This window comes from Rhipicephalus sanguineus, chromosome 2, assembly GCF_013339695.2.
Source record: "Rhipicephalus sanguineus isolate Rsan-2018 chromosome 2, BIME_Rsan_1.4, whole genome shotgun sequence".
Lineage (NCBI taxonomy): Eukaryota > Metazoa > Arthropoda > Arachnida > Ixodida > Ixodidae > Rhipicephalus > Rhipicephalus sanguineus.
Window position 1 is genome coordinate 12,022,779 of NC_051177.1, and position 13,863 is coordinate 12,036,641.

The 13,863-nt window shown below is 48.8% G+C and overlaps 1 protein-coding gene across 4 annotated transcripts in view; it reads right to left on the reverse strand.

Moving 5' to 3' along the window:
* The window catches only part of LOC119382414 (ubiquitin carboxyl-terminal hydrolase 35), a 223,412-nt gene that overhangs the window by 99,079 nt on the left and 110,470 nt on the right, over positions 1-13,863 (reverse strand). For all 4 annotated transcript variants that reach the window (XM_037650109.2, XM_049412195.1, XM_049412196.1 and 1 more), the window contains exon 9: positions 10,642-10,838. In XM_037650109.2, coding sequence (XP_037506037.1) covers positions 10,642-10,838 — 197 coding nt within the window. The remainder of the gene's footprint in view (positions 1-10,641; positions 10,839-13,863) is intronic.

Here is a 13,863-nt window from a genome sequence, read left to right on the forward strand (position 1 = left end):
CCACTGTATGCCACGCTAAAGCGCGAATTGCAAGTAAGTGGTAATTGTGGAAATAGATTATCGTTCAGCTGCTCAGAAGGCGCTGTTTCCCCTGCGTGCAGCTCACGACAGTAAGCGCTCTTTAAATGCACCTAATGTAGGCGCATTACAATATCCTCGTAACTGTGGCGTCTGCATGTGTATGGGAGCAGCAGCCGCGAGCGCGCCGACGGTAGAAGAGAGCGATGGACACGGGCATGCTCGCGACTTGCACTCGGTGGCCATTGACAGTGAGTCGCAGCCGAGTCTTGGAATGATAAAGACATGTTGCTCAGTGTCTCGTTCTCGTCTCCGAGGGGTTCTGCGCGGTGTTACGAGTGGGTATTTGGATCCATCCCACCGCTGCCACCAGTTGTTACGAGCGGGGACGTTGTCCAACGCGGACTCCGGGGGTAGCGTGGAGCTGAGGGGCGGGAGACGTACCGCAGGCCCAGGGATGTCCAGAACAGCAGGAAGCCGAGGCAGAGAGACCGGCGTTGAGGAAAACTTAACAGACGTTTATTTACAACATCACAGAGGACAGGATCGTCAGAACGACATCTAGTCCGATCGATCCGTCCCGAGCAGACGCTCTGCTGCTCCTTAAATACGCTTCCTTCCCAATAGAGGGAAACTCCTTAATTGGCAATGTCCAATCACAAACGTGCATGCCTTTGAAGCTGCATAACTAGCAAACGTCCAATCACAAACAGGCATGCCTTTGGAGGGTCCGTCTCTTCGACACATAGGTCACCGCCCCCAGGATGGCACGCCAGGGACCACTGCGCTCTCACTCTCCACGTCCGACCAGTTCGGAAGAAAAAGGGGGGGGGGGAGACAATGCCACCTCGGGGAACTGATAATCCTTTTACGAACAAAGGCACCAGCCTTAGCCAAAAGCATACTCGATGCAAATACGCGTCCCACGGAGGGGACCCGCGTGTAGCAGCCAGCTTCCCGCCGAAGCGCTCAGTTCAGGGAAAAGACAGCAGGTGTAGGTAAATCCGTTCTCCGAAATGAGGGGGGGGGGAGTCCAAGAAGCAGGAAAACTCGTTTGGAGACAGCTGGCCCAGGACCCTCGCATTTGCTTTGTAACAGCTTCCCCGGCGGCAGGCCGAGACCTCGACGTACAAAGGTCAATCACCTTTGTGGGGAGAGGTCGATGAAGACAATGCTGATGTGCTGAAGCCGTGCACACCGCGATGCTGCTCTGCTGCATTCCTCCGCCACCTCCGGTGATCTCGAACATCTGGTAGCGTCATCCAAGTTCGGAGAAAAGCTTCTTGCTCTGCTGGCCAACATTCCTTCTCGAAAGACAGCACCTGTGTCAACCATGCGAGAACCACAGCCGCCAAGCAGGCAAGCGCCCGTACTCTCTCCCTGAGACCCACCAGGCTTTTACTTCAACCAAAATGTCCTGCTTTCAATTACAATAGCAGCAGCAATTCCAACAACCAAACCTGAAATAGGCTGCTCAATCCACAAACACATGTCGTGATGAAGCACGACCACAACAACAAAAAAAAATGGCAATTGTAAACCTGTCACAAAAAAAATTGAACCTGAATACACAAGCCAGAGTACCCGATGCCATCAAGTTCCCAGGGAACAACGAGTAAAGCCCTGAGCGTTGCCACTGTTCAATTCGTGGGACACCCTGACGTAATGCTTCATTATGTCCTCGCATGACACGCAAGTGAAACCTTACAAAATATTTTCAAACTTAGCTTTCGTAAAACTCATGGAGGGCATTCTCCTTTTATGCACTCAACTCGCTCTGATGCGTGTCCCTATACTTTCGATAGATAACATCACACGCATAACGATAAAAAAAACATAGCTCTAAAACTAGCTATTAAATCATCAAAAGACGACGAGACCACAAAAGAAAACTATTTCATACAAAAAAAAACAACTACCCCAAAAGAAAAAAAAACCTTTTCAGATGTCCAACGTCACCATTCCCCGAAAAGCTTACAGTCGCCTAAACAACCTTTGCGTCTCCCTCGTGGTTTCCAGCGAGTGAGCGCGCGCACAACCTTCTTCCCGAACGTGAGGTTCTTCTGCCGCAGCAACAAATCTGATCTGTTTGAAAACAGATAGGAATACTGTGTCGGCAGATAGTCAGACACAGCAGCCTTTGTATGCAATACGCCAAATGGGCCCTTGATGCAAACCTCAGCAATCGGAAGGCATACGTTTCGCGCTTCCGCTGCTTGCTTAAACCAAGCGCGTTCTCCTGTGAACTGCCCCGGTTCTACATACGAGGAATGCACCACGTCCATTGTTGCTGCCGAATCTCGCAGCACGCGACACTCCTTTCCATTTACTCTGAGCTCTCGGATATATGGCTCCAAAAGTTGCGTGCTTTCCTTCCCGCTGTCAACTGACAGGCAAGCAACCTTAGGATTCTCGCAGTACGCCGCCATATGACCCGGCTTGTGGCAATTGTAGCACACAAGCGGACGCCTCTTTTCAAAAGCACTCTTTTGGTGCTTTTCCTGAGCCAGATCGGCTTCTTTCACTGCCTCCCCCTTCTCTACGAGTTCAGCGTTGCGCTCTCGATTATCTTGGACGGATTGTCCTTTCCACTCAGTCGCCTTTCTATTCTGGCCCTCCCGCTGGGGAATCTCCTTTCTATCAAGCGCACGGCGCGAGACGAACTCTTCCGCAAGCTCCGCGGCCTTCGAGACAGTGGTTACGTCCTCCCTGTCTTGCACCCAGAGCCTAACGTCTTGGGGCAAACGACGGTAAAACTGCTAGAGTCCGAAGCACTCCATCATTTTCTCTTTATCCTCAAACGCCTTAGCCTCTTTGAGCTACTCCCTCATATTAGACATTAACTTGTATGCGAAGTCAGCATACGACTCGTCTTTCTGCTTTACGGCGTTCCGGAACTTCTGCCTGAATGCTTCCGCTGACAATCTATACCTCTTTAGCAGGCTCGACTTGACCTGGTCGTAATCATCTGCTTCCTCCTTTGTCAAGCGGGCAATTACATCGGCAGCCTCACACGGTAGTAAGGTAAGCAAGCACTGCGGCCACATCGTTTTGGTAATACCCGCCTTCTCGCACGTGCGCTCGAAGTTTACCAAAAACAGACCTATGTCCTCTCCGGAGCGGTAGGGTTGCATTAGGTCTTTCATCCTGAACGACTTCCGTTCTACTCCGCTAGACGCTTCGCTACCTCCACTATTACTTTGAGCCTTGATCAGCTCGACTTCAAGGCGCTTCATCTCAACCTCCCTTTCCAAACGCCTCTCATTTCTTTCTTCCGCTTCGCGCCTCAGCCTCTCATTTTTTTCTTCCACTTCGCGCCTTTCTTTTCTTTTTTCCTCAATTAGCTCTAGACACTCTGAGAGCTCGTCGTCGTCTGCCTCAAGGTTCTCAATAGCCTCGATAATCTCTGGCTTTCTCATTTGTTCTCGAACATCCAAACCCAGACTTTTAGCTAACTCTAGCAAAAGCGGTTTTTTCAGTGCCTTCAGATTCACGGTTGCTGCAACTGCTGCTAACTTCACTACTACTAAGACGCTACGTTCCTATGCACAGGTCAACGTAGAGTAGTTACCCAAAATTACCACCTTTCCTACAAAACTCGAGACAAAGCCTGGTAAAATCTCAGTGAAGAAAAGTCAAGCACTCACCACACCCTGCAGCCATGATCTCGGCGGAGACGATCCCAATGCTGGCCCGAGCTTGTTGCGACTTGGCGTGAGCAGAATCCCGTCGCTGCCATCCAGTTGTTACGAGTGGGTATTTGGATCCATCCCACCGCTGCCACCAGTTGTTACGAGCGGGGACGTTGTCCAACGTGGACTCCGGGGGTAGCGTGGAGCTGAGGGGCGGGAGACGTACCGCAGGCCCAGGGATGTCCAGAACAGCAGGAAGCCGAGGCAGAGAGACCGGCGTTGAGGAAAACTTAACAGACGTTTATTTACAACATCACAGAGGACAGGATCGTCAGAACGACATCTATTCCGATCGATCCGTCCCGAGCAGACGCTCTGCTGCTCCTTAAATACGCTTCCTTCCCAATAGAGGGAAACTCCTTAATTGGCAATGTCCAATCACAAACGTGCATGCCTTTGAAGCTGCATAACTAGCAAACGTCCAATCACAAACAGGCATGCCTTTGGAGGGTCCGTCTCTTCGACACATAGGTCACCGCCCCCAGGATGGCACGCCAGGGACCACTGCGCTCTCACTCTCCACGTCCGACCATTTCGGAAGAAAAAGGGGGGGGAGACAATGCCACCTCGGGGAACTGATAATCCTTTTACGAACAAAGGCACCAGCCTTAGCCAAAAGCACACTCGATGCAAATACGCGTCCCACGGAGGGGACCCGCGTGTAGCAGCCAGCTTCCCGCCGAAGCGCTCAGTTCAGGGAAAAGACAGCAGGTGTAGGTAAATCCGTTCTCCGAAATGAGGGGGGGGGAGTCCAAGAAGCAGGAAAACTCGTTTGGAGACAGCTGGCCCAGGACCCTCGCATTTGCTTTGTAACAGCGGCGGCTGGCCCCGACCCCTACAATGCAAACACAGGCGGTCTTAACCAGCTCAGAACACGCTGCTGCCACTTGAAGCGTGCAGCTCGTGGCAGAAATTACTAAAATTGCCCCACAGCATACGCCCATGGAATGCGCGTATGTTCGGCCAACTGAAGATGCTTTTGTCACGATGATATTCACGAATTTAGGACAAACGAAGCATTGTCGACATATGGAGAAGCACTCAAGAGGGCACATGTTTAACATTTTTATAACGGCATGACACGACGAACCGAGGAATTCGGAGCCGAAGATGTCCACTTCAGCCTGCATTACGCCCGACAAATTATGTAGTGGCCTTACGTAAGCTTAAACACAAGCCGATGGTTGTTCTTTGAAGATGACTTAACCCCTTCAGGGTTTTCGCCGTAGATGTACAGCAGAAGCTTCCTGGTACCAAAGGGTTTTTATCGTACATGTACGGCATAGCGTTTATTTTTAAAACGCACGGCTCTTTCGATCATTTCTCTTGCTTGGCCTGTGCTGCCACGCTTCAGGAATACGTGGAACTTTTCTAATGCGCCGATGTCTCTCTGTTGTATTTTTTTTTTGCTTCCCAAAACGGCGCGCCAGCTATCACTTGCCCATCTGAGCACGTTCGCGGTGCAGCTGGTTTAAAGTGTGCGCCTTTTTCGATCATTTCTCTTGCTTTGCTTGTGCTGCCACGCTTCGGGAATACGTGGAATTTTTTTCATGTGCCAATGTCTCTCTGTTATTGCTTTTTTTATGCTACGCCAAACGGTGTGCCGGCTATCGCTTGCGCAACCGAGCACGCCCGCGGAGTGGTTGGTTTCAAACGCGCGCCTTCTTCGATCATTTCTCTTGCTTGGAATGTACTGCCACGCTTCGGGAATATGTGAAATTTTTTTAATACGCCGATGCACCTCCGTGCGCCAATTTCTTTCCGTATTTCTTTTTTTTGCTTTCCAAAGCGGCGTGGCGGCTTTCAGTTGCGCATGAGAATGCACGCACGCGGTCTATACTCGCGGACAACTTTTCTTGGCAATGAAGGGAAGGCTAGAGAGCCGAACTACGCGTTTGCTACCGCTGAAGATTATAGTCCCACAACTGCGTCTGTGTTTTCTGCATGATAATAAAAAAACAACATTACTTTATTTTCTACGGGGCGCTGTTCGAAGAGAGGGTCAGCGTGCACCAAAGAGATATTTACCGTATTTGCACGAATATAACGCGAGTTTTTTTCCAAAAATTTGCGAGTTAGATAGGCGCCTCGCGTTATATTCGGGTTCGTGACAAAAATAACACAAATATAGCGCGAAATTTTTTCAAGCTTTTTTTTTGTTTAAAAACCTTCGTCCCTGTAGCGTGCGCTGCACGTTCCAGGGACTTGGCGGGTTCGTCGCACCATATAGCACATTTTATTCCTACTTGCGCCTCTGGTGACCGCGCGCGGGAAGGCACCGTGTCGCCGACGCCTGCCTGGCGTCTCGGAACACCGCCGCTCAGTACGGAAACCTCGTGCGTATCGCAGTCGACGCACGCGCCACTACGGTATGCTGCGGCGATCGCATTGTGCCGCTAGCGCTGCTAGCGCCATGGGAGCCACAGTGGCAACACGTGGATAACAATCATTACGGAATAACTTCGCCTCCTTACGCCTCGCGCTCGCTCGTCGCTGTGTTCGGAATGCACTTTCTTCCGCATTGCCTGTCATAATGAACAAGCGGAATCAATATACTGCCGCGTTCAAAAAACAGGCGATCCTGCTGGCCGAAGAGAGGGGAAATTCGAGTGCGGCGCGGCATCTCGGAGTGACGGAGTCAACCGTTCGAGGTTGGAGGAAGTGCCATGACCGCATCTTCCAAGCTGCACCGACTCGCAAGGCGTTCCGTGGGCCCAAGACCGGCCGTTTCCCGAAAATTGAAGAGGACCTGGCAGAATTCGTGCGCCAACGTCGCGGCCATTTTCTGCCTGTCAATGCCGAACTCGTGCAGATCAAGGCAAGGGAGCTTGCACGTGAGGCCGGCGTGCCCCGTGACACCTTTAAGGCCAGTCGCTCGTGGGTGCAGAAGTTCATGCGTCGTGCGGGATTCTCGCTTCGCCGAAGGACTTCGATTTGCCAGAAGCTTCCGGCCGAGTACCAAGAGAAGCTAATTGAGTTTCAGCGGTAGGTAATTAAGATGAGGAGGGAGAAGCAGTACCCCGTAGGCCAGATCGGAAACGTGGATGAGACGCCAATCTTTTTGGACATTCTGGCTGGCTACGTGATCGACGAACTCGGCACCAAGGAGGTACGTGTCCGCACAACGGGCAACGAGAAGACTCGGGTGACGGTGATGCTGGCGTGCATGGCGGACGGCCGCAAGCTGCCGTCTTTTCTCATATTTAAAAGAAAGACTCTCCCAAAAAACGATACATTCCCGCCCCGGATGTACGTCAGGTGCAACGAGAAGGGCTGGATGGACAGTACCATGATGAAAGAGTGGATCCGTGTTGTGTGGGGAAGATGTCCGGGTGCGCTCCTCAACACTCCAGCTATGCTTGCGCTAGACGCATTTAGAGGCCACTTGACCGATGAGGTCAAAGAAGTGCTCCGCAAGTCTAACACCGACCTTGTTGTCATTCCCGGAGGAATGACTTCGCAGCTCCAGCCACTGGATGTCTGCATGAACAAGCCCTTCAAGGATGTCGTACGACGGGAATACGAGCAGTGGCTGGAGGCTAGCAATCACCAACTGACTCCATCGGGTCGCATGAAGCGAGCGTCAGTGAGCGAGGTCGCTCGATGGATTCATAATGCTTGGGAGGCCCTGCCGTCGGCAATAGTGTCACGGGCATTCCTTAAGTGCTGCCTCTCGAACAGCCTGGACGGCACGGACGACGACGCGGTTTTTGCCGACAGCGACAAGGACTCGAGCAGCGAGGAAGAGTAATCAGGCGAGCTAGTGGTTCTAGCATTTCCGACGGATGTAAATGTAAATAAAGCCCTGCGCGCGACCACTTTTTCACTGCTGTTTACAGTTGCATCACTTCGCGTTATAATCGTAATAAACTTTTTTTTTTTCGTCCAGGCCGATAGTACCCCCCTCGCGTTATATTCGCGGTCGCGTTATTTACGTGCAAATACGGTATATTTGTTTTGCTTTATGCAGTGCCATTTCGCGTTTTTGTACCTGTGAAAACGCCGCACCTTTTACGTGCACCTCACAATCAAAATGGCATCTTCATCTTCAGGTGGGCGCTCGTCACCCTGCAGCTTTTCCGACGGCTCGCCGAGGGAGCTTGTGATGAATTTCGCTAACAAATGGCTGTGTAAGCCTGTGACGACCGCTTGAATAATCAAATGGCCGTCACAGGAGGTATGGAAGGTTCACAAACCAAAACTAAATTCGAAACGCGCGCCGAACCGGACTACTTCGCGGAGCAGTACATGTGCAGTAGCTCCGCCGCCGCAGCCATTCCTTGATTGCCAAGAAAAGTTGTCCGCGAGCATAGCTGGTTTCGGTTTCGTCCTTCGGGTGGTTTTCGCTTCTTGCGCCTGCAAAGCTGATGGCTGTTTGGTTTCTAATCTCTCAAAGGCTGACCACTTGTTACTCTCTCGTTTATTGCTCGCCGGGGCGCGATTACATCTGCTTCCGTGTGGCGCTAAATTACACAAACGACACCGCCGTGATTGCGTTTCCTCTATTGGGTTTTCGGAAAAACTAACTACGTCTTGTTGGCGTCTTGTTGTATTCCTGTAGGGTAATCTTCTGTCTTTGTTAGCGTTGCGTGTTCTGGTTTTAGTGTTGTTATTAAACGTGGTTTGCTAGCGGTCTCGTCCTTTTGGGGAGTGTCTTGAGGTGGCGTCTCAGACACTCCAAGTAAACAAAGAACCTGCACGTTGTGCGTAACCTAAAACCACAACGTAACACAGTGTAAACCCGCAATAAGAAAATTGCAGAACAACAAAGTAATTTCTGGTACCCAGCAAACACCCATAGCATTCAATGCAACGAAATGTTGCTAAACTGCAATCCTGCAACAACAAAAATTGACAGGACATTTCCCCACACAGTGTCTGCTCGCCTTGCAAGGTTGGCATACTCCAAAATGCGTTCAAATGCCTTTGATTCACACTTAAAGGGACACTAAAGAGCAAAACGATTTTTCTCGCATTAGTAAAGTAGTCTTCCACGATACCAAAAACACCACGCTTGCTGCGAGAAGACGCTTAATAAGTGAGAAAACGCGCAAGAAGAAAATACAGGTGGCGACGCCACCTTGGAATTCCCGCACCATTTGCCGTGACATCACATATTTTTGACGGCGCCTGCTTGCGCCTACGTAGTTCCTAATCGGTTAAATCGAAGTAAATTGTCCTCTGAGGGGGCCAGAGACTTTACATAACGAGTTTGTGGAAATTTCGTCGAGCCAGTGGCGCCAAAATACGTTAAATACTCTTGGAAATCTTTTACGTCATGAATTATAAAGTCCGGCGCGAAATTAAAAAATGAAACTTTGAACTTGGTTTTCTCCTCTAATAATGAACCTATGGTGGTGAAATAAACTACACAAGAGTTCTCCGAGCACACTTTATCAATCTAAACCAATTCATTGTTTCTCTTTAGTGTCCCTTTAAACTGCATTAAGGGGGGACCCTGCTTCGGAGACGTATTTCTTTGTTTTTGAGTACATTTTTATGAAACTTTCGCAGCTTATGTATTTTTGTGTCCTGATTTCAAATGTGCAATTATTTTTCCAGTACACTATGTTGTTTTCAAAATATCAAATATTTCATGTATATTGTTGGGAGCAAGATTTATTTATAAATTGTAAAGTTATAAAGCAAATCAGCATATCACAATAAGCTGGAATGAATACTGTGTGCAATAAAACAAGAATGGATGTTCTAGGCCCATTTGAACAAGCATTATGGGACGTTGAATACTTCGCAAGTGAGTGATGTCGAGCCCGGTCAAACTGGGATCAAGCTGGGAATGTTCAATATACCATAACTTTTGTTTAAATGGGCCTTGAACATCCATTCTTGTTTTATTCCATACAGCGTTGATTCCAGGTTATTGTGATAGGCTGATTTGCTTGATAACTCTCTCAGTTTAGAAATAAAGCCTGCTCCTAACAATACAAAAACTATTTAATAGTTTCAGAACTACATATTGTATTAAAAAAATAATTGCATGGTTGAAATCAGCACATAAAAATACATAAGCTGTGAGTTTTATAATGGTATGCTCAAAAACAGGAAACTCGTTTCAGAAGCAGGGTCTCCCCTTAAGTAACATTACATTGGGCTTGTGTGTATGCCACCATCTTTGCTTACAAAATCACCACAGTGCTGGAAGCATCTGCATGTGCCAGATGTTGCCATTGCCACAATGTCGCTTGTTTAGACTGATTTTTTATGCATAGACACATTAGAGTCATGCTAGCGGTACAACAGCTCGCTATCGGTCTTTCTCGGGCTGCCGTGCGGCAAGTGGTTTTGCTTGCTCACGTAAAGTTTCTTTTGCCATTCAAAGAATGGGTCCGGGACCCATTTTAGCATTGTTCTGTGGCAGCAGCACAGCGATGTGGCCAATCAGCGACGGAGGAGTGATTGCCATGTCTACTTGGGTGCCTGTGTTGGACCCTTTCTAAACGATGTGGGCGTTCCTTAAAAAGCACGATGACAATGTCACATAATACAACTTGCTGTGCTGCGAAGGAAGATCTGTGCACTTACTACATGGAAACAATCGACAAGGCAAGCTAACTGAGCTTTGGCAATAAATTTTCATTTTCCTATTTGTATTGTATCATTTCGCACCAATGAAATTCTCGCGACAGCGAAATTTTTTGGTTTCCCCAACGATTTCGTTATTGCGAGGTTTAACTGTACTTCTTTTTCTGTACAACAACAGTCTATTTTATATATCTAATGCATTTTCTTAAAGGCCTAGTTAGTATATAGAAGTAGGTCTACAATATTATGGGAAATCCAGTTCTCGTCATAAATAAAAAAATGATGACCATTCATGATGAGCCAATGTTAAGTGGCACATGAAGTGCTTTTGTTTGCAATAAATTATGCCACATAACAAGTGGGGCAAACACGCGCATGCTGTGCTCACCGCGAGGTCATGTAGAGTGCCTGGAGGACGCTGTTGGCATAGCACGTGTTGCCCAGGTTGAGCAGCCCAACGAGCTCAGCCTCACGACGTACCAGGGCAGATCCCACAATACCTCCAACGTAGCGCTCCGTAGCCGAGGCCAGCCGGTACTGGTGCAGCAGCTGCTGCATCTCATCCACGCTGGGTGCCGACACATCCTGAACAAAGAGACAGTAGCCATTATGTGCACACTTCAGAAGCAGTCGTCTGTTTTCTATAGCTAGCTCACCATATCAGATGGAAAGCTATGCAATTCAGGCAAACATTCGAGATGAGTGAATTCAACAGGAATTTGGGCTCTTACTGGTCTAAGTGAGGTTCGAAGCACTGGGGAAGCACAGTGCTGACTAAAGAACTCTTCTACAGAAGGCTCCCTGAGAAACAAGAATATGGCTTGGGGCTTCTATTCAACAGAGTCATTGTGGGTAACATCGATGAATTACAGTAAAACCTCGGTAATTTGTACTCTGTTAATTGGGAATCCCGGATAATTTGCTTTATTTGCGCAGTCCCAAATTTTTACATGTAAATTTAACCGGATAATTGGTGCAGCCAGTGTGCCACTTCCCGGTTAATTGGCACACTTGGCCGCGACTTCCGAGATATGCAAAGGGTGTTGCGAATCTCGGAGGCTGTAACTAAAGCATACGCATTTTTTTTATGTACGGATCTCGAAGGCCATGCTTTTTTTTACTGGAAATACGTCGTAGACGCCATGTTTGAGCAATTGCCAGATGGCGATGCGTGCGGTTGCGATCATGATCATCATCTTCTCAACAGCGATGTTAGCCACTCTAGCGAAGTGAATGTTTTGTGGAGTCTTTGTGTCATTTGGATGTCGGCTGGCGAGCATTGTGCGATTCGGTGCGACTGCTCCGTTTGTCTCCTGTCTCCGCTTGAGTGTCTTCCCTGTGAATTGGTTGGTTGAGGTGTGCTTGGAAGGAAGATGCCGAAGTACAAGAGCTTGTCCCTGCATGAAAAGGTGTGCTTAATTGAAGAGGCCAGCAAGTCGACAGCGTCGAAAACGGCTCTCGCCGAAAAGCACCACGTGCCTCTGTCAACGCTGTGCAACATCATCAAGAATAAGGAGAAAATTCTCGATGCTTACAGCAAGACGCACTCGTCAAAGCGTACACGAGTACGCCCGCCTACGTACGCCAACGTTGAAGCAGCTCTGATCGACTGGCTGCAGAAAGCCAATGCAGCACACCTTCCTGTCAATGGGACCTTATTGCGTGAGAAGGCCGACCAGCTGGCGCTGCAACTTGGACATTCTGAGTTTAAATGCAGCAATGGGTGGTTTTGCAGATTTAAGGAGCGCAACAACCTGACATTCGTGACTGTTTGTGGCGGGAGTGGCAGGGCGGATCAGTCTGTTGTCGACAGCTGGAAGCAGCACACCTTGGCTCCAGTATTCGCCAAGTACGAAGCAGCAGATGTTTACAACCTTGACGAAGCTGCTCTATTCTACAAAATGTTGCCTACGAAGACGTTCGCTTTGAAGAAGGCAGACATTAAGGGGCGGAAACAGAACAAAGACAGAATCACTGTCTTGTTTGGTGCAAGCATGTGCGGTGAGCATAAGCTGCCACTGCTTGTTATTGGGAAGACAGAAAAGCCTCGTTGTTTCAATAATGCACGATTGCCATCCAAGGATGACCTGATCTATAAAAACAACAAGAAAGCTTGGATGACGGCTGCACTCTTTGAAGAATACGTGCGCCACCTTGACCGCAAGTTTGCGGCCGCAGGGCGCAGCGTTTTGTTCGTCGTCGATAATTGCCCAGCTCACGGCGACATTCAAAACCTGCAGGCAATCAGGCTGGTCTTTCTACCCCCGAACACGACTTCGCTATCGCAGCCGATGGACCAGGGCGTCATACACCATACCAGGAAAATATGTCGCTACAATCTGTTGAAGCGAATGCTCCTTTGCTATGACAACGGAAAAGAGTATAACATTGACCTCCTTGGTGGTATTTGCCTCATTGTTCACACATGGAGGCAGGTGGAGGCCACCGTTATTCGACGGTGTTTTGAGCACGCCGGGTTTGTGAAAGAAGAGGCGACCTCCGCTGAGTGTGTTGTCACCGCTGTCATTTGCCCGTTTGATGAAGAAGGGGAGACTCTCTGCGCTCGATATGAGGCTTTGCACGCGGAGGACGAGGAGTGCACTCCAATCGGATTCTCCGAGTACGCAAATGTCGAGTGCACAGTGCAGATGTGTTACGCCGACATCGACAGCGAGATAGCTGCAAGGTCAACCGATTCGGCCTCTAATGTTGAAAGCGATGACGAGCCCTCCCGAGCACCCCCTTTGGCGGATGTCATCGATGCCTTGAGTGTCGTGCGCAGCTTCGTCGAGTGCAACGGCGGCAAGGCTGAGATGCTGCGCCGCATTGACAGGCTGGAAAATATGACTTTCAGTGCTGTGAACTACCGAACGCGTCAGTCACGCATAGAGGAATTTTTCTCCAAGTAGGCGGACTTGCCACAATAAAAGTTTGACTTTCGTATATCACGTTTTCTGGCTGATTTCTTTGATTTCGCGTTGTTTCGGATAATTGGGAATCCCGCGTAATTGGGATATTTTTCTCGGTCCCGAGGCCTTTGAATTAACGAGGTTTTACTGTATACAGTACCAATGAAAGGGCAGCAAGCCTCGTGATAAAACTAAACAGGAGATCTCCTATGCAGTTTGTCTAAAGACTCAATTTCAAACTGATAATGATACAAGGGTATGCTCCATGGCCAGCTATGATGACTACAAAGTAGAACACTTCTATGAGGATGCTGCAGTAGCAATGCAAAAGCTGTAAACCAGGTACACCAGAGTCATGGGAGACTACAATGCGAAAGTGGGAAAAACACAGAAGGGGGAAGAAGCAAACAGCAACTTGGGCATCGACTTTAGGGTTAACAGAGGAGAGATGCTTGCAGAATTGGTAGACAGAAATCAACCTCAGAAAGCATAAAAATAGAAGTGGACATCAAACCATCATTTAGGATGACTGAATGTATTCACAAGGCTTTATGGAAGTGTACTACTGACAAGCCCTCAGAGCTATTTCAGAAATGGGCATGGTGTTGGACAACTTCAGAGAAGTAAAAGAAGAATGCACTAGTTTTTTTCAGACTATTTCACAGTCCTTGGAGAGTCCAAACGATCAAGATGTTGACTGT